A 26025-nucleotide genomic window follows, 5' to 3' on the forward strand; every position below is an offset into this window, starting at 1 on the left:
CCGCGGACCGTATGACTTGAAGAACTGACAGCAGCCGCTTTAGATGTTCTTCGAAAGTGGCGGAAAAAACCAGGCATGTCTTCCACTTCAGACCGGATAAGACAGTATCCATGAGCCTTTGAAACGTGGCTGGGGCCGAGCATAAGCCGAAAGGCAGAACCTTGAATTCATAAAGCCCATCAGGCGTCACGAATGCCATCTTCTCTCGATCACGCTCATCTACCTCTATTTGCCTGTGTTATCTGGACCTGTGTTGCCTGTGTGCCTCTATTTGCCTGTGTTGCCTGTGTTGAAGACGTGCCTGTGTTATCTGGACGACATTGTCATTTTTTCATCCACGTTTAATCAGCACCTACAACGCTTGGATGAAGTTTTGACGTGCCTCGCCCGCGCTGGTCTTCAGCTGAACACCAAGAAATGCCGTTTCGCCAGCAAAGCCATTAAGATCCTGGGTCATGTCGTGAGCAGGGATGGCATTCAGCCGGACCCTGATAAGACTGCTGCAGTTCTTCGCTTTCCTCGTCCTGACAGACCCAAAGACTTGCGCAGTTTCCTTGGCCTCGCCTCTTATTTCCGTCGCTTTATCCAGAACTTTGCCTCAATCGCAGCTCCATTACACAAGCTACTAGCTTCCGGTGTACCCTTTCTGTGGTCCCAGGAATGCGAATTGGCATTTGCACGCTTGAAGGACGCCCTCACCTCTGCACCTGTGCTTTGCCATTTTGATGAGGCCGCACCGACTCTCCTACACACAGACGCTAGCGGCCGCGGTATAGGTGCTGTTCTTCTGCAACGCGACAACTCTTCGCGAGAGAGAGTCATTGCATACGCCAGCCGTGTACCCAGCACCTCCACCACTTGTGACGTCTCGGTTGGAACGACGATTATTAGGCCCGGGAGCTCGTCAGCGAACCAGCACAGCACACAGGCGATGATGATGAACACATATACAGGCGAAGAGGAGGATAGGTAAAAGTGCGAGGATGATGATGATAACATACAGATGAGGAAGATGTGCGTAATAAACGCCCACAGTGTCCACTCTTAAGGTCCATAGAGGAGAAGTAGCGCGCATGCCGTAGCCTGTCTAAAGAGTCGTCAATCCGCGGCAGCGGATACACATCTTTCTTTGTAACATGATTCAGCTTGTGATAATCAATGCAGAATCGCAAGCTATCATCTTTCTTTTTGACAAGCACCACAGGTGATGCCCATGGGCTGTTCGACGGCTGGATGACATCATCCTGTAGCATCTTTTCAACCTGCTGCTGTATCGCCTCGCGTTCTTTCTGAGCTACACGATACGGGTTCTGTCGGATGGGTCTTGCTGTCTCCTCCGTGATGATGCGATGCTTTGTCAGCGGCGTTTGACCAACTCGCGACGTAGACGAGAAGCAGTCCTTAAACTGTTCAAGCAGTTCCATAAGCCGGTGTCGATTTGCAGGTGTTAAGCTCGGTCCAATATCGACGGCAGGTGTGCATGGCGTTGTAGGAGCCTTGGCTTCTCCTTGCATAGCAAAAGAGTCTTCAGTGTGGTCGATATCATCGAGATACGCGACAGCGGTGCCTTTACTGATATACCGACGTTAGTTTGTGAAATTTGTCAATAGAACATCTGTACGCCCGTCGACTAAGGAGACGATGCCACGGGCGATGGCGACTCCCTGGCGGAAGAGAAGGGTGGTTGCATGTTCCGCGACCGCTTCTTCGGTGAGCTGTGTGCCACAACTGACGGAAACAAGGCTGCAAGACAGTGGCGGTATGCAGACGTCCTCGTCGATAATACGTAAGGTGCGGCGCTGTCGCTCTGTTCCATTGGCCGTGTCGTTAGCAGGAGAAAACGTTACTACGCCGTCGCGTATGTTGACAACGGCACCATACTCCCTTAAGAAGTCCATGCCTAAAATGAGTGATTTGCAGCACACCGGCGGAATCACAAATGTGGCGACAAAAGCTGCGTTCCCGATCGTGAGCCTTGCAGTACATTTGCCTGTAGGAGTCATAATCTGGCCGCCAGCATTGCGAATATAAGGGCCCGTCCATTTAGTCCTGACTTTCTTGAGTTTGTCTGCCAGCGGCTCGCTCATAATTGAAAAGTCCGCGCCAGTGTCTACTAAGGCCGTCACTTCGTGCCCGTCAATCGTAACAGCGAGGTCGGCAGTCACAGTTTTGTCGGCATTATTTACGTTTTGATCGGCGCCTTCCTTTCTCGGCAACAAGGGGGGATTCTCGGCAATTTGAGGACTTGCAACCTTCCCCCTTGAGGTCGCTGCTTTCAGTTTCCCCGCCGTGGGCTGGGAGAACGACCTCTCACGACGTCAGCAAAAGTGCGGCTGTTCGGCGAGGCGAAACGTGCTGGAGACGTTGAGCGCGACCGGAGATTCGAAGAGCTCACTTGCCGGCCAGTGCGGCTGTCGTCGAAGGGGACACGGTTTTCGTCAGCCAGGCGACGCGTAGTGCCATATGGGCCACCCTGGTAGCCAGCTGGGCGATGAGGGCAGAAACGATAGATGTGTCCTGGTTCGCCACAATTGTAGCACAATGGCCGCCGATCTTCAGTGCGCCATATATCGGTCCTACGGAGCTGGGGCCGTCTGACAGGTTCCCATTGGGCCCAGGCTGCGACAGGAAGCCGTTGACGGTATTGTGGCGACGGCAGGGAAGACAAGGGACGGTAAACAGCGTCTGCATGGCTGTATGTGTTCGGCTGGTACGGCGGCTCAGACGGCGACGGACGGCGGACCGCGTCTGCGTAGCTATATGGATTCGGCTGGTATGACAGCTCGGTACGAGGCTCGGAAGGGGCAAGCACCTGTCGGAGTTCCTGTCGTACCACTTCAGCGACGGAGGCAACCGGGAACTCGTGCGGCGGTGCGAGCCTAGCGTTCTCCTTCGCAATTTCCTCGCGCACAATCTGGCGTATCAACTGGCGCAAGCAGGATTCATCGTCCGTAACCAGTGCTGCGGCTCCTGTCGGTGCCCCGGCAATCAGACGATCGTACTGTTGGTACCGCTGCTGCAGCGCCCGCTCGATTGCTGTGGCCTCTTTAATGAACTCGTCCACTGTTGTCAGTGGATTGCACACAAGGCCAGCGAACAGCTGCTCCTTGACACCACGCATGAGATGGCTGAGCTTTTTAGCCTCCGGCATGTTGGGATCTGCGCGGCGAAACAAACGCGCCATGTCTTCGGCAAACATGGTGACACCTTCATTTGGCTTTTGGATGCGCGTATCGAGAAGGCACAGTGCGTTTTCACGTCGATTTGTGTCCCCGAATATGTCGAGAAACCGACGCGAAAAGTCCTCCCACGTTGTCAGACTTCCCTCGCGGTTTTCAAACCACGTCTTTGCACTTTTTTCGAGTGCGAAATAGACGTTGAAAAGCTTCTGGTCGGGGCGCCAGTGATTCGATCTCGCTACCCGTTCATATTTCTCCAGCCAGTCCAACGCATCTTCATGCGCGTCACCGTGAAATGGTTCAGGAATCCGAAGGTTTTGAACGGTTACCTGAGTTGGGCTGCTTGGAAGTGCCATTGCTGGAGCTGGGGTGGCGGCCGTTGATGAAGACGATGTTTGCAAGACGCCAAATTCGGGGCTCAAACCTTGCAGGCGGCGGCTCGTGCGGTGAACAGGCGTCTCGACGCGTGGGTGTCTTGTGGGGCTAGATGCAGGGCTGCTCGTAGGAGTGCCGATCATGAGGCGACGGTACCCAGCACCTCCACCAGTGTCGCGATGCACAAATCTCAGGAGCTTTATTATAGAAGCACCGCGCCGTACTCGGGAGAAGGAACCAGAGAGGCGCCAACAACAAGTCTTCTTCTCTAGATGCCCTCCGGAATCTCGAGCAGCCCGGTCGTCGTCTTTGTCGGCGCCAGGGTGCACTTGTGCACGAATACCGACGCGGCAATATATGGGTGCTCCGCAGGGTATGCAACAGAAAGGCAGGTGTGGTGAAACGACGACGACGACGACATTGACTACATGTGCGGCGCGTCGCGGAAAGAAGAGAGAGAGCACGAGGTGGCGCGGCGGAGAAAAAAAAAAAGAAGAGGTAGAAGGGCACGAGCGCAGCAGAGGCGTTGGAGACGGCGTTCGAAGAGCCAGGGTTCGAGAGGGTTGCTCGGGTAAACCGCTGGGCAACCTCCTGACCAGTTGCGTTCCTGCGGATGTCGGTGACCTGTGCGGAGACTACCTGCCCGCGAGACTGTTCCCGGCTATAGTACTGTTCCTGGTCGTCTGATCTCATGCCGATCCTCAACGTTCGAGCCGCCGCCACCGCTAACCCAGCATCGCGGCAAGTCGACACACTACGCCTTGCTCAGCGACCAAGTCGTCCCACCACGGTCTCCTTCTACTGAAGACGACGAGGACGTGAGCAAGAACCTTGTAGCGTAGGGACTTCGCATGCATGGGTTATATGTACTTTAGTCACTGTGTGATGTGTGCGTCGTGCTGTTTGTATATTGTTTTACAGAGTGCTTAGTTCTAATATATGTTATCTTCAAACCTAAACGTCTACGGCTTCATCCTTCACTGCACCGCACGTCAACAAACGTGACGGTCCGCAATCATCTCACTACAGCAGGCATGACAAAGCAGTTTGCGTTTTTTCTTCTGTTTTCCTCGAGAATTTTGCTTTTTCTTTCCTTTCAAGATTTTCAATATGCCAGATTAGTGAGGCCATTCTATGATCAGTTAGAAAAGTGTTTCGGGGACCCTTTAACCCTTTCAGGTGCTACAAGTGTGCAAGCCAAGATAGCGCATCAAAAGCAAAAGTAATATGAAAATAAGGGTATTTAACATGTTCTGCAAACATCTTAAACACTTCTTATTTCACATGTGCTGCAAGGTTGAGTGATGTGTTCAAAATGTTTTTGTAAAACGAATTGGAAGGCAGACAGGTGCATGTCTGCTGACGGAGTCAGTATGTCATCGTGTAGCAGGTCCTTTTGTTTTATGGATGTTCACAATTCTAACAGATCAGCCATATTTTTTAAATATGCTAGGCATAAGATAGTCTATGTTCTCATATCTCGCGCTCCTGTAGAGAGTTCTAGCATGAAGTACACATTCTGCAAACTTGACATAACTTTTAGAAGAATTGAAGATATTGAATTCCTTGTGCAGCTGTATATGCTGTTTATGATTGTGATGCAAGAAACATACCAAAATTACATGTCTAATGGACAGAAAAGAAATTAGTGCCTGAAGGGGTTAAGCTTTACAGACTGAGCTTCAGATGTCCCATAATTGCTTTAGTTCAACACAGTGCTTCTTGCAATAGCCTTAAACCTTGTTTTTAAGCGAAAATCCAACATCAGCAAACATTAGAACTAGGCCATGCCTCAATTCGTCGCAAGCTTCTGTCCTGAAACTCTGTCAGCGTTGGTGGGTTTTGGAGCATTTTTACCGTGTCACGGAGCACCGCCTGGTTTGTCACCAACTGAATGATGTCTTGGTTACCCTGCGGTAAGAGGTTCACATAAAGATTTGGCTACATATTTTACTTATAGTCCATCCCTTGATGTTAGAGCATAAATCCTAGAGTGGTCAAATATGGGCTAATAAGCCTCAAGTGAAATACAGCGAACAGAAGAGAAAGGAGTAGGGTATAAATACAGCAGCCAGGTCAAGGCAATAACATAAGACATAACCAGCACTAAACCAAGACACATTGTGCAAAGAACATGCAAAATGAGATTGCTAAGGGCACCTTTGCACAGTGGAATCTCGATGATACGAATCTCACGGGGCAAGAAAAATATTCGTATTAGCCGACATTCGTATCATCGAACACAATTAAAACTAACTAAATTAAAGAGTCAGAGGTGAATTCACTCAGGCACACACACGTAAAAAGCATTTAAAGTATAACCACTTATAACGTAACCGTTTATTGTGCAGAACTGGCTACAACGCGGCCTTTTTCGATTCCCGTTTACCCTCCCATAGCACTCCATGTATACGCATACCGCTTACAGTGCAGCGCGGCAAGACGAAATAGCGGTTATAATTAGGCTTCCACGGGAAAATCTCGCCAACAAGGGTGATAGCGAGCACGCTTCTCCACGAGGCGCGCGCACCGATGGGAGAGGAGATCAACGAGGGCGATGCGGAGGAGGAACATGAGACGTGGAACATGAGTCCAAGGGCGATAAAATCATCGCCGCATCATATGTGCGAGTGAAAGCACGCAGGGGACGCGCGCCTTCACAGAGAGCAAACACACAGCGGAGAGCAAACGCGACTTGCGTCGCGCGAAAGGCCGCAGGGGGCGACGCTGAGCTGCGGCACCAAATGCGTATCTTGCAACCGGGCGAAAGGGTAACAGGCGACGCAATCTCCCGTGCAAAAGGAGGAAAGCGGGAAGGAAACTCAGGAGGGAGGGAGGGCAACGAATTCGTTCATGTACTATGCCTACGCGCCGGCTGTCGGTGTTGTCGCGCACAGAGTATCTTGAAAGCGATCTCTACACGGCTCTGACCTTTGTATGCCCCCCCCCCCCTGTGCTTATGCCGCTCGGTTTCAGTCAAAGCGATAGACCGCACGAACCTTCGCTCGCTGCAGCGGCCGCGCTTCCCCACGCCTGCGTAGGGAAAGCCACAAAAGCAAAAGCACAAAAGCGCCACCGCTTCAAACTCTTCGCGCCCAGTCGCGGCCTCTGTGCAGTTCGGCACAGCGTCCACGCCTCCGCACCAAAAGAGAAAGGGAGAAAGCGCGTGACTGCACGCAGTTCGCTTTTGCGGCCGTCGGTGGGGCAGCATTTATTCGTATCAACTGACGCGGGTCGAATATCGATTCGTAAAAACCGTTCTCTAGCACGTTGCAAAGTAATAGGGTTCGGCCAGGACCACAGAAAAATTCGTATCCTCCGTAAATTCGTATTAGCCGTGATCGTGTCATGGTGATTCCACTGTACAAGAATGCTAATTTGAGTTAGTTGGTGGAACATCGACATACTGAACAAACAGCGCAGATAACAGGACACAGCGCCTGTGTTGTCGCCTTCTCGTAGTCCAGTTGTCTACGCTGTTGGTTCCGCACCTTGTGTGTTGACGTTGAGCGCACGATAGGCATTGTGCAGAAAGTATGACAGTGGCTGTGTCCTGTATCAAGATGAGGGAGAGTTTATACAGGAGAAAAACACGGGGAGATGGGGGTCCAGTTGAATTCCATAATTCGAACCTGAAAGCACCGATCAACGTGGCTGAATTATCTAGCTAGTCAAATTAAACCAGACAAAGAAAAAATGGCGGAACACATTGCGGATTTATGTTGTAAAACATTGCTGCTCTGCCTCTAAATACAAAAGAAAAAGGGCAAATCTAAGTCTGGCACCGTGTCGCATGCGGATTTGCATCAAATCCGCACATGATGCCTGTTGGATGGCACCGAAGCTAGCGTTCTTCATGCAAGGGATGCATATTCTTGGATGGTTCCTCAGTCGCAGCCAGATGCGTGGCTGTCCATGTTGCGGCCGCCATCTCAAGTGCCATAAAGAAGTCCACATTGGTCGAACATGGATTTATCTGTTCTTGATGCACTTTCCTGACCGAGCCGCGCATTAAGAACGATGCTAGGTGTGCAAAAACAGTCACATGTCGGTAGCAACATGCGTGCCACTTCAAACTGGCATTCGCCGAACAAGATGGCGGCCATCACATGTTTTTGACGTATGCGATAGCTTTCAGCACTTGGTTGTTTTTGTCAACAAGTATGGCAGCGCCTACGCATGCGTAATGTGTAGGGATGGGCGAATATTCGGTATTGCCGAATATTTGATCGAATAATTCTACATTCGTTATTCGCTTCGATTCGAAGTCAGGTATTCGATATTTTCGAACTACCGTAAAAGCCCGCGTATAATACGAACCCGAATGTAATACCAGGTGAAATTTATGGGACGAGAAATGAAAAAAAAAGTTTTACCCGCGTATAATACGAGTGAGAGAAACTCGGGAAAAGGAAAAGATTTATTTAAATTGGACTCAGCACTTCATTCACTGTTGTCCTCAGCTGCGCTTTCGTCGGACAATTCCTTGTCTGATAAATCGTCCCAGAGGTACTCGTCCTCTGTCCCATCGAGCGCGTTTGAGATCCCGCACTTCTTGAGAGCGCGACGCACAAGGTCTTGTGGGATACTCGCCCATGCATCCACGATCCACTCGCACAGTGTGGCTGGCAATGCCCGCTTCAGCCGCCCGGTCGGCGTCACTGCAGGTTCACCTGACCGCATCCATTCAGCGTAGCAACGCTTCACCGCATCCTTGAAAGGCTTGTTGACACAAACATCTAGAGGCTGCAGCTGAGACGTCATCCCACCCGGGATAACGACGAGTTCAGTTCCAGAATCACGCAACAGCTTCTTCACTGAGTCGGCCAAATGGCCACGAAACGCGTCCAGCACGAGGATGGATGGGAACGACAACAGTACACCAGGCCGCCTACACCACACGGACTTTATCCAGTCGAGCACAAGACTCTCGTTCATCCACCCTTTCTCATGGCATCTCACGATGACATTTTTCGGCAGCTCACCTTTCAGCATTGTCTTGCGCTTGAAGACGACATAGGGCGGGAGCTTGCGGCCGTCTGCCATGCACAACAACATCACGGCAACACGCGTCTTCTCGTTCCCAGTGGACCGGAAATAAACTTGTTTCGAGGCCTTCTCGTGCACGGTGTGGGGCGATGGCATGTCCAGATAGACTGGTGTTTGGTCAGCATTGCCGATTTGCCCTAGCTGAAAGTTCTTCGTTTTGCGCAACGAAATAACGTGGCGCTGGAAAGCCACCAGTAGCTCTTCAAACGATGCCGGCAGCTTTTGCAAAATCGAAGTTCTCTGGCGCAATAAAAACCCCGCACGGCACATATAGCGATAAATCCAATGTTTGCTCGCTTTGAAGGCGGAGCTCGTTAGGCCTTTTTCTCTCGCAAGCTCCCTAGCTTTTGTCTGCATAAGCTCCCCGCTCACAGCAAGATGCACGGCTCGCTGTTCCTGTACTGATTCCGTCAGGGCGAGTTCAATTTCCGGGAATGTCCCATTCTTCGGGCCGCGAAAGCTTCTTCGCGTTCCGCTGCACGCGAAAAGTGCTCCCTTCTGTCGTCGCCATCCTCGGATGCTTCGCTCGGTGACGCCAAATTGCCTCCCGGCCGCACTGTTGCCGATGTCCTCTGCCGCTAAAATTACGTTTCGCTTGAAAGCAGCCGAGTATTGCTTTCGTGGCCCCGACATCGTGCTCCTTCACTAAAAACGATGCACTTCGCGAAGCGCAGTTAACACGTGAACTGCCGAAGTCCGCACTCAACAAAGAATGAAACGATGCCGTAGCCACGCTGCAATAGCGAAGTCAAGCCGTAGCCAGGCAGCAATAACAAAGCCAAGCCGCAGCCACACAGCAATCACGAAGCCAAGCCGTAGCCACACAGCAAAAATGAAACCAAAACTTCGACCCCAACTTTCTGACTGAAATTTTCGTCCGGATCCGCATATAGTACGAGGTGGAAATTTGGGACGCTAATAAGAGGAAGAAAAACTTGTATTATACGCGGGTGTTTACGGTATTCGGCGCTCCCGAGTAGGCAGCCAGAAACCACGGACGGTCGGTACCCATCTCAGAGGCTGTGCTTCACGTCATGGCTGCCATACATCAACCATAAATCTCGAAGGCTATACGCTTTTGCATTAAAGAGCCGGAAATGCGCGATGCAACAGAGCAGAAACAGTGCTAGCGTACAATCGAAACGAAGCGGCGGAGTCCGCATCGCCATAGTCATCAGCGGAAATAGTACGTGAATGACAGCTTCGTGCCTATTTGTGCCTTTATTAGGTTTACCGCTGCGATAACACCATGTTGTGCGCGGGATTTCATAGTTGCCATCCATGATCGCGTAGATAGCTGCCGCGGTTTCTTCCGGCACTCAATACGCACGTCGGCCGCGTGCCTAAAAAGCTGCGTATTGGCTAATGCATGATTGCATAGATAGCGACCGCGATTTCCTCTGCAGTTGTTACAGCAAACGGTTGTTGCGTTCTGACTCGGCCGTGCGTCGGCCGCGTGCCTTAAGCACTGCAAAATCGCCGTTCATAATCGAGTCTATAGCGACCGCAGTTGTGACAAAGTTGTTTCGGTTTGACTCGGTGCAAAGCTGTCGAGGATGAAGAGCACCAGCTACATCGCAATGGACGTGCGATCTGTTGGCGGTCAGCTTACTGGCGAAAAAATTATCGGGATGTGCGCGCGGTTGTGCAAAGCGTGTCGAAAATGATGGCGCGCCCCGCGGCCGTGCTGCGAAGGAAGTCGCGAGGCCTCGATCGCCGCTACGAGAGCCAATCAGTCACGAGATGACGAGAATTGCAGCTTCCGCACTACTTTTGTGCAAAATAGCACAAGAATTTGATCATCCATTTCACTAAAAAAATCGTGCTGACGTAGTAAGCATTTGCTTATTGCTTTCTGGATATCCTGATAATTCGGCATTCGCTTAATTCGGACATTTTTTTTCGGTCCCGTTAAATTTGAATTAACTAGGTTTTACTGTAAATATGTGATATATACTATTCGAACTATTCGATTCGAAATTATTCGAACAAATCACTATTCGCTTCGAACCTCAAATTCACTATTCGCCCATCCCTAGTAGTGTGGTACTTTACACAGTTTAGGCGCAAACCAAACACATTTCAGTACTTTTTGCAGTTTGCTAAGCTTGCGCGAGTAAGTACAGTAGAACCCCGCTGTTACGTTCCCGGGTGCTGCGTTTTCCCGGCTGTTACGTAGTTTTCGGCCGGTCCTGGCACAGTTCCCATAGAACCCAATGTATTGGTAACCCCGCTGTTACGTCGCAACTGTGGGACCGTTCCCGCATCATACGTTGCGAACTGCCACACCGCGCCGGCCCGAGCGGCCATTTTTATTTTTCATGTCGCTTGGCTTGGTTGCTTGACGATGGCATTGGCCGCCCAAAGTGCCGGGGGCGACACTTCTTACGTATTTTCAGTTTCCACTAGCAAAAGTATGGCCCTTGAGATCCGCATTTGCTATCAAAGATGGTGTCTACGACGCGTTGCGGCCCTAAAATTGGTTTTGGCTCATAGATGTTCCGTAGGGCGATAACGCCGCCGACGCGCGCCGTATGCTGTATGTGCGAGTGCAAGCGTGCGAGGGGAGCCGACGACCGCGTCTCGCGCGCGAAAGAAAGAAAAGCAGGGAGGAAGCGCGCCTTCCTCCGCTGCGCTCGAGGCACCGGCGAGGGAACGAGGTCCCGGGAGGGATAGCGGGCAGCGTTGTGCTCTGGCATCATACTGCACGGCGGCGCGCGGGCGGTCGCGCAGGCCGTATCTTGAAAGCGATCTGCGTGGGGGCAGAGTCTACGCAGGGTAGGTGCATCAGCGGGTCGTAGGTTTGTGCGTGCTGTGTGTTCTCGGCCCTCAGTTTGGGTTGAAGCGATAGACAACAGCACGAAGGTGACTTCGCTCGCTTCTGCAGCGGCGCTTAAATTCCTAACGCCAGCGTTTGACAGTGCGTGTCGGCGCTCATCGAGTGTGATGTGTTCATGTTTGCCTGTGGGTGCTGACACCATGCTTGTTAATTAGTGAATAAGCGAATGTTTACAAGTTTATACGGATGATAAAACTACTATTCTTACTCTGTATAGCTTATCGCAATCGATACTTAGGCTGTCGGGCGTAACTACGTTTTTTTTTTCACCCATAAGAATTAAAATAATATTGTGTGCAGTTCAAAACTACTCCCATTTCGCTATTTTTCCTGTTTCCCGGCTCTTATGTTTGTTTTTTACGGTCCCGTGAAAAACGTAACAGCGGGGTTCTACTGTAATATGCGGGGTTATGTTCCGGCAAATCTCGTTGATGCGGGACTTGAGTTCAGTGACATTTCATTGTCGAGAGGCACAAAATGCACTGAATCCTGTAGGCTTTCGCCGAGGATGCAAAAAATATTTTGTTGTCACGAGGATTTCACTGTCGTGGGATTTCGTATCACGGGTTTGAACTGTAATTGATTCGATATATGGCTTTTTTTTCTTGATTCGGTTCAAAATCTGCTATTCGGTATTCGCGCAATCCTAGTTAAAACCTCTCAAATGACAACAGCCACCAAAAGTAAACTGTTTGCGTGCCGACAGATGTACGAGCCTCCTTCGTAGGAGTGTAAATTTGCTCACCTTTAATAGTTCTTGAAGTTGTGGGTTTTCTGCGACTAGCGCCTGCATGCGTTCTGGGTTTGAGAAGTGAGCCTGAAGCTGCGGATTTTTCATCAGAAACTGCACACACCGAGGGTCTTTCAACATCTGTGCGCGGAAGAACAGAGAAGACAAGGGCACCTGGGTCAAACTTAGCGAGTACATATTAATATGTCACGAGTCACTGGATTTCCCCCTTTATTAATGAACAAATAGAGAACGAAAATTGCTACATCTATTGAAAAATCAGCAGGACAGTTCTTTAAAGGGATACGGACACAAAATCTGAAAATTTTATGAAAATGCTGAAAATGAATCCGCAGTCTGTGATTACACGGAAAAGAAGTAGTCACTTAGCAAATTTTTGAGCCGATGGCTTTATTTTTGGCGTTTTTCTGAGCGCGCGCCTCGCCGTCCGACCCGTGGGAGTTGGAAGGTGTGACGTCCCGACAACCTCGTCGGACAGCCCGCCGACGCCGCCATCGCGAGCATGGATTCGAGTTCTGGTGCCTCTACCAACGATGAGTACACGTCTGAAGATGAGGACCATTCCAACTTGGCAAGAAATATTACCGCTTACGGTTACGAACCTTCCGCGTCAAGCGACGAAGAAGAGCAGGCGGCCGTGGAAGTGCCAATCAGGTTTTTTGCGAACCGCAGCGCGAAGATTTCGCTCTGCACCAGACAATTTTGCAAGATTTGTCATTTCCTCTGTAAACTTGCTTTTTCAAGAGCACACGCAGGTGAGACAGCTGCGGGGTACTTCAGCACTGCGTGGATGACTGAATAGTTGTTTATGCCGTCGGCGTGAGCAACTGCTGTGAGGTATCAGGGTATCAGTACCTCAGAGACTCTCACGTCCAGTTCGCCAGCTGCCCGACAGATGGCAGCACCTGTATGGCGCTCTCCACAGTTTTTCCTGCTTTTAGCCTGTGGAGAAGCAGAGCTGTGCGTGTGTCTGCCGGTCTGTCCCGCTGCCATGTAGGACTCATCTCCTGAGTCGCACTCACGCGCGCTAGCCTTGTATTGTTTTACTATGCTTTGCCAACTTTTTTAAAAGACATTACTGCCTTCGTGCCCAGCCTCGGGCATCTCGCCCCAGCCTCGCCCTCACGCAGGTAAAGAAGGCTGCAAGTGAACGAAAACAGTACCGACATCTTTTCGCCTCCTCTTTTAAAACGCGCCACTAATCATTTCTAACTTGCATTTTCGTGAGAAGACTGATGGCACAGCGTCAGGCTTTAGGCGTTGCCTTTTGAGCGGCATGCCAAGGCTTTTCAGCACAGCCGGGCTGGTCACATAATCATCGTCGACGAAGTGGTCCGCGCAAATGAAGTCATTTTCAGAGATCTCCTGGCTGTGCGTGATGGCTGGCAGGCAGGTATCCAAAGTTTAAGCACCTTCCCGTCTCTAGGAAACGTGTGCGACGGCGTGTCACGACCGACGATGCTGTTATAACGGCGATGTCTGGGCATTTCCTCCCAGCGCGACGAACACGTCAATACCAAGCAACGACCGCGGGAAGGCTCATGTAAGACGCACCACCTGCGTGCAGCGCAGACGAGGATAATGTTTCAGACAGACCACGTGCGAAGATCGCCAAAAGGGGTTAAACAAATGCTGCAAGGGACCGACGCCCCCGGAAACATTGCGACGGCCGTGGCCGACCTTGGCCACACGCGCGCGCGGGTGGCTGGGTGTTATGACGTCAAATTTCAGCTTCTGCTGGTGGCCGCGCAACAGAAAATCGCAAAAAAAGATGTTTGTCATTCTTTTTTTCAAATCAGCTTGTTGTATTCGTCATTCTCAACAGTCCAGCTTTTGTCCCCCCTCCGACGCAAATGACCATCCGTCAACTTTTGTGTCCGTATTCCTTTAAGCAAAAATGCACACAACAAAAAAGTACAACACAACAACTTCATGATGAGAAGCAGCTTACACCTTCACTGCACAACCCGTGCTATACGAGCCAGATTCCTCTAGCAACAAGCAGGGAAGGGGTCGCAATAACTCAGTTTGTTCAAAACAGGAAAGTGACAGTTACGCCTATAATGCGAGGCAGCGGCACGATAGTTGGTAGAATATTGTGTGCAGCAACTCTGGCATTATTTTGTGCATTATTAGTTCGAAAAAACAGTCACATATGCATGTGGGCAGTCTGTTTTAAATAAGAAAAACACTGAGTGACGACTGTAATGCACATCATCTTTATTTGTGAAGCTACTGCTCCCTAGTGGTTGAGAATGGCAGACACATTCTTTTTCTCTACCCGCCTATCTCCTATCCTGCCTTTCGTGTCCTACTGCTGGCTTTCTTAAATTTTTATTTTATAACATCGATGCTGATTTATAGATAGGCTGCAGAGCATGGCGTCAGCCAATCAACAGTAATCGCAGCTGGCCGCACGACCATGCTCTCCAAGTGCAGTATTCACTGCTGCAGCATCGGTGAAGTGGCTGAAAGCCAATATCTTCGATAAACAATCTTTCTACATCTCGAGTTCAATTCCTCCCATAATACTCAGATTTTTTTTCTTTATAAACTGAAGGCACAGTGGGATTCATGCAACAGCTGTCAGCACCACCGCTGGACATTAAAACGAATCGGGGAGTGAACTAGTAATAGCCGTCGAGATGAAATGCGCAGCGAACAGGACAATGCCATTGCCGTCCTGATCCTCACCTCCACTAAAATGCGGGGCTGAAGGTCCCTAAAGACAGCGCTGTTGACAAAAATGCCTGCCAAGTCCTGCACACACCGTCCATCGTTGCCATCTGGGTTTGGTGGCACTTCAGAAAGCTGATGAGCCTGCACCATGGCCCAAACACGCACACATTGCAACAGGCGTATACACTGGCACACTACACATACAAAAGTATGGTCCCAGACCCTTTCGCCACTTCCAGACAAAATTCCCACGCGGTTGTCGGTTAGTCAGTACGAGACAAGGCACTAAATATACCAGGCAAGAAAGGGAACGAGATGGCTAGAAATTTATTTCAATACAGAACCCCTTCACTGCGACTTCTTTTGCTTTCTCATACGAAGTGGAGCTGCACAGCAAATACTGCAGTCTAAAATATGTGACTATGTGCAGTCAGGTTATAAAATTATACATCATGATGCGTTAAGTACAACCTACAACCACAAAATGACGCAGTGAACAAGGACGACGGAACGCATCACAAGGTGAAGGAACGTCTAAACTAGCCCAATTTCCATGCTGGCCTAATTCCCAAGAAGTACAATACAGATTGTCTTCAATCCCCCATGTTTTCGTGTGCTTGGAGTGCCATGAACAGGTGGTTCCCAGTTTGAACATAAAGCTTACATACCGAGGTTGTTGGCAATTTGTTTTGCTGCATAGTAAATGCACTGTGTTACAGCCCATAACTATCGCCACTTGGCACAAATCAACATAAAAGTAACGGGAGGAAGGGACAAGGTGAGCACTGTAATAGGGGCCACAGAAGAATAAATATAACTGAATAATACTTGATGCTGGGCTAGTAAGTTCCTACTGTATTACGGACCGTAAGAACTAACGCCACTTATCGCGCATCCCCTTATTTTATGTTCATTTGCATTAAGTGGCCATAGTTCCTATGGTCTGCAATACAGCATGAACCGACTAGCCCAGCAACAAGTATTACTGAATAAATGCACTGCCATGACGACGTTTCTTAAAGATAAGAGCACTCCCACTTGCTGTCCCTCTCACATAAAAAAGCACACCTGACCCCTACAACTATAAATACATAATTGTGGTCATTAAAATCGGCGGCAGGTGTAGTTGAACATAGTCACAATCATGCTAAAGAACAAAATACACTAAGAGCAAAATAGGGAACAAGGCAGACTAAAGAGCAAAATAGGTTGAGCTGTGTAAATGAATTAAGCCCAGATCACACGTACGCTTGCAGACGAGCGTAAGCTCACGTCTACTCGCCCTGCGCCTGCCGCACCTAGCGAGGAATGGCAATTTGCATCCACAAATACGCGCGACAGCGCGCGCCCACTGGCCTCACTCGTTGACGGCTTGGCAGACGCCACTTCATATTTCGTGTGTTTCAAAATGCTTCGATATCTATAAACGTCACTGTTATATTTTTAGAGCTGTTAGATTAGCACAAAAAGTGAAGAAGCACTTTCTTGCATGGTATAAATCTGCTTAACTGAGAGTTGAATGTACCGCGCCGTCGCTGCGTAGCCAGGCGTGCCGATGCGACCCAGCCCAGGCGCGTGATAACTGAGAGGAGCTGATCATCGAGTTAGCGCCGTGTTTCGACGCATACGAGCCGTGCCGCACCTTCTGCGCATGCGTGGGCACGCGGACGCGAGCTTGCGCGCGTTTGCAAGCGTACGTGTGGTCTGGGCGTTACCTTAAGCAAAGAAAAAGGGTCACTTTTACCCAGGGTTTTGAACTAAAATCTAACTGAAAACTACACCCAAACGGAAATTTTGGCCATAACTGAACCCAAATCTATATTTTCGCAGCAAGCCCGAACCCAAACTTGAATTGGTAAAAGAAAATTATCGTTACCGGTTCGGCACAAAGCGGATCATGCATATAAGGCGACAACGGTTGATTAACAGTTTCCACAACTGTTCGAATACCCTATAGACTCGTGTAAGGGCCACAACCCCAACTTGGCAGCCCAAAAATCAGAAAAAAATATTACAACAGAGAGGCAACCGCGCTCACCTCCCCGATGCCGCTACTAGATAGCGAGATCTGAGCGTTTACCTCTTATGAATTGGTACATCCGGGAATCCAAGGTGTGTACAAGTCAAGGCTGAGCTGGCACTATTTTGACCAAAAGGTTCGGCCCCGTGTAAGGGCCGCACCTCGTCAAAATTGTGAAAAAAAGTGTGGCCCTTACACGAGTATATGTGGTAATTACTTCTATCGGCGCTCCAAACTAGCATATTGTTAGGGATCACGAGTTGCGTTGTGTGTGAGAATGTGGATAGATGATGGGTATGTGGTGGTCGTGCTGATGGGTATGTGAGAGCTCCCCCCCCCCCGCCCCCCAGGCAAGGAGACACAACCTCTCCAATGCTATTCACTGCATGCTTAGAAGAAGTATTTAAGCTCTTAGACTGGGAAGGCTTAGGGGTGAAGATCAATGGCGAATATCTCAGCAACCTTCGGTTTGCAGATGACATTGTCCTATTCAGCAACAATGGAGACAAATTACAGCAAATGATTCAGGACCTTAATCGAGAAAGTGTAAGAATTGGGTTGAAGATGAAGATGCAGAAGGCAAAAATGATGTTCAATAGCTTGGCAAGGGAACAAGAATTCAGGCTCGCCAGTCAGCCTCTAGAGTCTGTAAAGGAGTACGTTTATCTAGGTCAATTTCTCACAGGGGACCCTGATCATGAGAAAGAAGTTTACAGAAGCATAAAATTGGGTTGGAGTGCATACGGCAGGCATTGCCAAATCCTGACTGGTAGCTTGCTACTGTCGTTGAAAAGAAAAGTGTACAATCATTGTATTCTACCGGCGCTAACATATGGGGCAGGAACTTGGAGGTTAACAAAGAAGCTCGAGAACAAGTTAAGGACCGCACAAAGAACGATGGAACGAAAAATCTTAGGAGTAACGTTAAGAGACAGGAAGAGAGCGGTGTGGATCAGAGAACAAACGGGGATAGACGATATTCTACAGTAGAATCTCGATAAACGGAAATCGCTTCAACGGAATTGCCGTTTAAACGGAACAGTCGCCTGTAATTTGGTTGGTTTTGTATTCAGATAACGTAAAAAAATGTGGTTGATCCCTCTTATATAGGAATCGGTATAGAACACGAAAGTGAAACGTGTCTTCACAGAAGTAGTGTAATGTTTATTGCACATTGATATATGTCTATTGGTGTTTTGTGGCTAAAGCGCCCTTAGGCGTTGATGCACCCACGCTGACGCCTGGTGGCACGTCTCCTCCATCACGACTACCAACGTCGATGACCATGAGCAACCGTCGTGCATATGGAAGCTGCACTACGCTGCACACGCTAGCACAACGCGAAAGACGAAGCACGTAACTGACACACTAATACAACGCGCAAGACAAAGCACGTAACTGAATCGTCACCGAGTCAAATCAGCGCGTACAGCGCGTCGTAATTGCAGCCTCCGCGATCAACTTCAGAAACATTTTCAGAGCTAATTGCGGAGGCCACGCTCCGCTGTGCTGAGTACGGTGAACGCCACCTAGTAGTGCTTCTGCGAGAACGCGTTGGTAGTGCTTCTTGATGCCAGCGTCCCTTCGAATGCTGGCATCGAGGCGTCGTAGTGCTGAGACCACCGAAGCGTTCACTGTCGGTGCGCGTTAGTGTCATAATGCAGTACTTCTCTTTTCTGCTCGTAGGCGGCGGCACCGCCCCGAGCAAGAGCGCGGGTACACGGAGGAGTGTTAGATATATAAGGCGCGTCTGTGTAGCTCTCTGCAAATGCGTTTGTGGCGCAATGGGTTAAACGCTCGGCGATCTATCGTCGCGGACCGAGAGGTCGTGGGTTTGATTTCCAAATTTTGCATGTTTGTGGAACTTTTTCTTCTGGTTTCTTTCTTTGTATTATGTTCGTGTATGTTCGTGTGACGTATTTCCGTGACGGAAATACGTCAGTGAAGTCTTGGTGGACCCCGGCATAAAACACTTTCGTGTTAAAAAACTTTCGGTAATTGGAACTAAAATTTCCGCGTAAACGGAACCGAAAATGAAACTTCTTGGCAGACCCATTGCCATGAGCATCAGTTTTTTCCGGTTCCGGCTGTTGCTTGTTTTTAGTCGTAAGTAGAGTGTACTAGATAATGGTCGAGTGGGCCGAACGGCGCTCTCCCGCTGAGGCGCCGCGTGTGGAAAAATTTTGCGAGAGCGCTGCGAGCGAACTGGATTGGGGCGGAGACGCGCTCCGCGGCATATTCAACGCACTTTCGCTGCGGGCGCCGAGGCCGATTGCGCATAGTACGCTCTTAAAATTGTGCTTTATTTCAACTGCAAATTTATGTTTACACCATCTTGCCAAACATGTATATTTGAGGCATGGATTATACAACGCGTCGTCTTCAGTTTTGTTGTCGTTGTCAAGCGCGTCGTCTGCTAGCGAGCGCGCGTTCGCTACGCGGACGCTGGCGGGACCCAGTTTTTCTCGCAGAACGTCTGTGTAGTACATTTGTTTTTATGTTTTAGTTGCTTTGGTGCGCTCATGACTCTTGACGGCGGGTACCAAAGGTAGTTTCAGTCAAGTGAACCATTGTTTTTAACACTGTCTTCTAAAAGCAACTGGCATCTCTGCAACATGAAGCTACGTACGAAAATTTTATTATTGATAGCGTGTCATTTTACGCGCGCTTCTTGTCGGTGGATATTGATCAGGAACAATGATCGAAGAAAACAATATTAAAGTGAAATAAACCAGGTTTATTAGCTGCGTGGCGCGAAGAATGACCGATGTATTTCTACGTAATTAAATCAAAGGGTACATTGACAATGGTACAAATGGTACAGTGAGAACTCCCGACCGTGCACGTTTGCATACGAAACACACGTATTAGTGAATACTGCACATAAAACTCTCATTCGCAGAAATAATATTCATAGCAGGCAATTAAAACTATATATATATATATATATATATATGTATGTATGTATGTATGTATGTATGTATGTGTGTGTGTGTTGTGTGTTTGTGTGTGTGTGTGTGTGTGTGTGTGTGTGTGTGTGTGTGTGTGTGAAAGTGTTATTGATATGCTGTACGACGCCGAACAGTCGTTTCCGTACGAATGTAACGCATAACCGCACTATTGCAGTCTCAAAGGTGAGAGACCGATGCAAGTGCGGACTGTTATTCCGAATGATTGTGCTGCCGGAGAGTTGTGGCTGTTGCGCAGAGGCGCAGTTCCTGAGAAAATTAACGCAGGGGTGTTAATAAGTCCGGCTAATAAGCTGCTAATAAGCCCTGCTAATAAGTGTAATAAGCTGTCATTCAATATAAATGCCCCGTTTTGGGGCAGCCTGTAAATCTGCTAACTTGATTCAGGCAAGGAAAACTTTTTTTTTGACAGTCTCACCATCTTTGCAACCCATTAAAACTGGGTGCCCCATGTGGTACCACACTTATCTTCTTGAACGAACGCAGCAGATCTACACATATCTGTACGTGTATGTGAGGTATGCCGTTTCTCTAATTGCTTCCTTATTGTCGTTATGATAGTGCGTCGAATAACTGAAAGCAGCCGTTTATAATATACAAGCTGCTTATATAGTTGAGCGGACAGACATTTGGGAATGGCATTACATTTATGTATGAAATATAGAATAAGCGTAACATGTTTTTCTCGGAAATCAGACTCGAGAATAATTTATTTTGTTTACACTCCTAGTAAAAAGACGAAGAACGCAGCCACCTGTCTTTTTTTTAGTTCAAACAAATTTGTGGGTTTTACGTGGCAAAACCACGATATGAGTATGAAGCACCCGGTTTAGATTTCCCCACCTGGGGCTTTTTAACATGCGCCTAAATAGAAGTACACGAGTGTTTTCCATTTGTTCCCATCGAATTCCGCGACGGATTGAACCCGCGAGCTCCAGTTTAGCAACGCAACGCCGTATATCCACTATACCGGGTGTTCGAAATTAAGGTTTAGGGGATTTTAAAAAATCTCCTGTGGCAGTTAGCACAATTCTCATTGATGAGCTGGGTTATTCGAAGAGGCGGACATTAGTAGCACGAGAATCGAAACACCTATTCAACTTATTAACAAAATTGATTAATGAACTTCTTAGTTAATTACTTTACGACACATATTGCAATTTACGAATTGTAGCCGGTGAGGTTGCAAAACGCATCCACTTGAAATGAATTTCCAGAATGACACCAGAATGACACCGACCGCGATAAATGACCCCGTGCCCATTACTCCGCATTCTGTTACGCGAGTAAGGCGGAAACTTGAATAGAATGTTGCGCTGCAGTTTTTTTTTCAATAACGATGCTTCCCGTAAATCTGAGTACCCGCCGCGGGGGCTCAGTTAGCTAAGGCGTTGCGCTGCTGAGGACGAGTTCGCGGAATCGAATCCCGGCCGCGGCGGCCGCATTTCGATGGAGGCGAAATGCAAGAAGCCTGTGTGCTTGCGTTGTAGTGGACGTTAATGAACCCCAGGTGGTCAAAATTAATCCGGAGCCCTGCACTACGGCGTGCCTTATAATCAGAACTGGTTTTGGCACGTAAAAAACCCCAAAAGAAGAACTAAATCTGAGTACAAGGTGCCGGATGGGGCAGATATGATTTACTTGTTTGAAGCGGCAAGCTGGAAGGTTACATATGTTTCTCCGTTTGCGTTCCGCAAGACCTAATGTTGGAAAACTATATGCGGAACAATACACACGAGAGATACATGCTGCTTGAAGAACGAGAAAAATATTTGTTCTCCAAAGGGAACCGTACAATAACATAGTAGTATGAAAACCGACACTGCGGCCGCAATGCACGGGCAATCACCGAGCGGGATTAAAAAATAAAATAGAGAAAGAAAGGCATTTGTTCTTAAGACATATATACATGTCATGTTCGATTATGAACACCATTTGAGAGGTCTGAACGCAAATACCAGCGCGCGAAGTAGTGCGATTGACCCTGCCGAGCAGTATCGCCAGCAGTTTCCAACGGCGCGACCTTGATGCGGCCCAATTCAGTTCGATCGCAGCGCCGCCACAGTATTTTTCCACGTCGGGCGCCTCACTGCAAAGCATGCGCCGCCCCAGCCGCTCGTCCCACTCGACCATATTCTAGTAAACTCTCGTCGTAAGCCTCACCTCGTTGGTAGTCGGCCGTGTTAGCGCAACGAATGCGCAGTTGTTGTGTTGTGTTAGCGCAGTTCTTGTTCTAGTCGTTCGATCTCAGTTCAAGTCGCCGAAGTTACAGGGCTAAGCCCCTGCCGCCTCGTTCGTGCCGTCGTGGTGCCATTCATGCTTCATAGCCGCGTGGGCGTTTTCTAACATCGGTGGCTTGTAAGCGCTCGCGAAGTTGAGGCCTAGCCTCTGTTGTTTCAATGGTGGCACAGAAGCGTGCACACCATGCGCTTACGTTAGAAAAGAAAATGGACATTATTCTTGACTTCGAAAGCGGCTCTTGCACGAAGTCCCGGCGTCCCGAAAAGCAGCCTAACGAGGATCCTGCACGACAAGGAGAAGCTACGGGATGCCTTTGAAAGTTCGCGATTCGGGCCCCAGAGGAAGCGTCTGCGACAAGGCGACCACGAAGAACTGGAGAAGTGTCTCGTGTTGTGGCTTAGGAGAGCCCGGAGCCAGAACATTCCCATCAACGGACCACTAATCCGTGCCAAGGCAGAAGAGTTTGTTCTTCAACTCGGGATAGCAGACTTCTTGTGCAGTGAGGGCTGGCTGACAAGGTTCAAAGACAGAAACGGCCTCGTTTTCCGCACCATTGCAGGAGAAGCCACAGCAGCTGATGCGACAGCGTGTCGCGACTGGCGTGCAGGGCGGCTTCCAGGGATTATGCATCACTTCAAGGACGAGGACGTCTACAACGTAGATGAAACAGCGCTTTTTTTTAAGCTCCTGCCAACGAAATCGATGACTTTCAAAGGGGAGAAATGCACAGGTGGCAAACTGAGCAAAGAAAGAGTAACTGTTCTTGTAGGAGCAAACATGTCGGGCAGCGACAAGTTGAAGCTGCTTGTGATCGGCAAATCCAAAAATCCTCGCTGTTTTAAGGGCATAACTAATATGCCCGTGACTTACGAGTCAAACTCAAAAACGTGGATGACGCAAGCCCTCTTCAGCAAATGGCTGCACACCGAAGATGCGCGATTTTCGCGGCAGAAGAGGAAAGTACTTTTCCTTGTTGACAACTGCCCTGGACATGGGACTGTAACAGGACTGAAGTCGATTCAGTTGGAGTTTCTCCCGGCCAACACTACGGCACTGTTGCAGCCCATGGATCAGGGAGTTATTCAAGCCCTGAAAGCCCGCTTCCGCAAGGGTCTCCTGCAGAGGATGCTGGTGTGTATGAACCAGAATAAGGAATATAAGGTGGACATTCTTGGCGCCATTTACTTTATTGCCGATGCCTGGAGGCAGCTGACTGCTAATACTATAGCAAATTGCTTTATGGATGCGGGATTTTTTACAAGTGACCAGACATCCGACTTGCAGGATTTGCCTGAATGTGACAGTGAAGATGCCCTTGAGAGGCAGGAAGTGGTAGAATAGTGTGCTTTAAAGGCAATCCATCTGGACTTTGATGAGTACGTGCACATCGACAGTGATGTTGTGACTTGCCCCGAAAACACGGTGGAGAGCATTGTTGCTGAGGTGTGTGATGAAGAGGAAAGTGAGCCGGAAGAGGAATCTGAAGGGGTAGCTACCGTGGAGCCTACCACACTTCAAGGAGCAGAATCAGCTCTGCAGTATGTCAAAAATTTTTTTCAGAAGGAACCAGGATCTGAAATGTTTGTCGAAAGCTTAAGTGCCATGGAAAAAACAATACTAAAGATGCAGTTCCAAGGACTCAAGCAAAGAAAAATTGGCGCATTTTTTTGTGCACAGTGACTAATTGTTGTCAAATAAACTTTGTGAGTGCTGTACCAAAACCGCTTGCAGTTTTCTTGCTTTCTTAAAAACTATCAGGTACATTCACCTTCTAGTGCTTGGAGTTCCATAAAATGGTATTAAGAGCACGCACATAAATCTGCACTTTTGCACATCTCTCTCAGTAAACGGAACTCCTGTTAAATGGAACTAATTTTTTCGGTCCCTTGAAGTTCCGTTTATCGAGAGTCTACTGTAGTTGACATTAAGTGGAAGAAATGGAGCTGGGCAGGCCATGTAATGCGTAGAATGGATAATAGGTGGACCATTAGGGTTACAGAATGGATACCAAGAGAGGGGAAGCGCAGTCGAGGTCGGCAGAAAACCAGATGGGGTGATGAAGTTAGGAAATTTGCAGGCGCAAGTTGGAATACGCTAGCGCAAGACAGGAGTAATTGGAGATCGCAGAAAGAGGCCTTCGTCCTGCAGTGGACATAAAATATAGGCTGCTGATGATGATGATGTGCTGGTAACTATGGCGTCCTTGGCAGAGACGCTTGCACTTCTGAAGACGGCCATGCCAGTTGTGTTCTGCAGAAAAAAAATCGGGGGCTTCGCGGAATCAACATTTCTGGTGACACTCCCGAATCGGATGTTAATTTAACTTGTTCCTAAACTATATAAACACAGAGAACGGAAACAACAATGTCTTCGAGGAGGGATATCAAGTTCAGCTGCATGACTTATTGTAACCCTCACACTGCGGTCGCTGATGAATTCGGTCACCTTTTCAGTAACAGCGGCTGTAAAGGGCACGCGAAATAAGCTTTTGTTAGGTTCAATGCACGTTTGGTGCTTAGCCAAGCAGAGTACAACACTCTTCAAGCTGTAGAAATTATTCGTGGGACACAATATGCGTGCATTTGACTTCTTTGTCTGCCCTTAGCCACTGCTGTAAGACTACACGCACATGCAGAGATGCGGAAGAAAGGTTGACGTGTGGTTCTGCACAAACCATCCTTGCTCTGAAAAGGAAACGCCAATCATAGCGGCAATGCTTGCCATTTATCAATTTTCAGAGTACAAAGCAGCTGAAAGAAACAATCGGTATAAGCAGAAGAGAAACTTTACGTTTCCATCACTATTGTCCTAATCAGCGAGGTAACGCTGCAGGTGCAAAGCATTTAGGAAACTTCTAGGAAAATCGTAAAGGGGCAATGTGTTTACCAACAACTCCTACATCTCTAGCTGGCCTTAAATGCTGATGAAGCAATTAACCACTGCCTTACGCATTGTCTAATCAGTGCTAAAAATCATGAAAATGGCTCATGAAGTGAAAAGCAAACAGTGTCTAGAGAACAGCACTCACCACAGCCAAGGCAGACTTTGACACAAGATGTACTGTCGCACCATTTTCTACGTCTGCACAGAGGTGCACACATACACCACAGTGGTTATATACAGTGGCAACAAATCCTTGCGGAAATGAAGGGAAACGATATGACACATAATTTGCCACCTAGACTAAAAACCACCAGGAGCGATGGCTGTAATAGGTGATGCCCGAATTCATACCCCAGTGGTGGCGCCCTCTGGATAATAAATGCACATCTCGAAGGCTATGATTTCGCCAGTTGCATGCAGCAGAAGCGATTGCGAGAGACGGAAACACGTCATCAACGTCAAGCTTTGGACACCACCGAAGGTGCGAAAAACTACCCCTAGTGTAGTTATCTGAATACTTCTGTTGGCCACAGCCTCATATTGTTATATATGCAGCCCTGCCTACAAAACTGCAAACTTAGACCAGCTGAAGCTGACAAGCAACATACTGTTTTCAGATGACAGTGACTTTTTCAACAATTTGTTGCTGATTTCACATGCTTCAGAAACTTAGAAGAATAAACATGTTCGAAGCAGGTACCCCTCTGATGTTCTTTTGTAATCAGTAGAAGTCAGAGATGGGCAAGTGAAACTTCTTTACAGACAGAATTTTTTTTTCTTTTTTAGCTTGACAGAACATCACTTAGGTAAATTGTAGAGTTAGCTCGAATTCATAAACTATGGAAAACTTGGGAGACTTGGTAGGTACGTACAGCACACTAGCAACAAAAAAAAGACTGACAAGTGAGACAGACACAAGCACTTGTGCCTGTTTCTCTACAGCAGTTGAATGTGACAGTTTAGTGAAGGAAACAAGAGTCAGCCATAAGCAAAGCATGTGTCTCCAAACTTCCACAGGACATGACAACATTGAGCGCGGA

At 48.5% G+C, this 26025-nt stretch overlaps 1 protein-coding gene across 1 annotated transcript; it reads left to right on the forward strand.

Annotated features, from left to right (window-relative positions):
- The first annotated feature begins 17169 nt into the window (after positions 1–17169).
- LOC119454498 (tigger transposable element-derived protein 4-like) lies at positions 17170–24013 on the forward strand. Its single transcript, XM_049668083.1, has 2 exons — positions 17170–17209; positions 22335–24013. The coding sequence occupies exons 1-2, from the start codon at positions 17170–17172 to the stop codon at positions 23441–23443; spliced, it is 1149 nt and encodes a 382-aa protein (XP_049524040.1). The 3' UTR covers positions 23444–24013.
- The last annotated feature ends 2012 nt before the right edge of the window (positions 24014–26025 follow it).

This window comes from Dermacentor silvarum, chromosome 5 (assembly GCF_013339745.2).
Source record: "Dermacentor silvarum isolate Dsil-2018 chromosome 5, BIME_Dsil_1.4, whole genome shotgun sequence".
Classification (NCBI taxonomy): Eukaryota; Metazoa; Arthropoda; class Arachnida; order Ixodida; family Ixodidae; genus Dermacentor; species Dermacentor silvarum.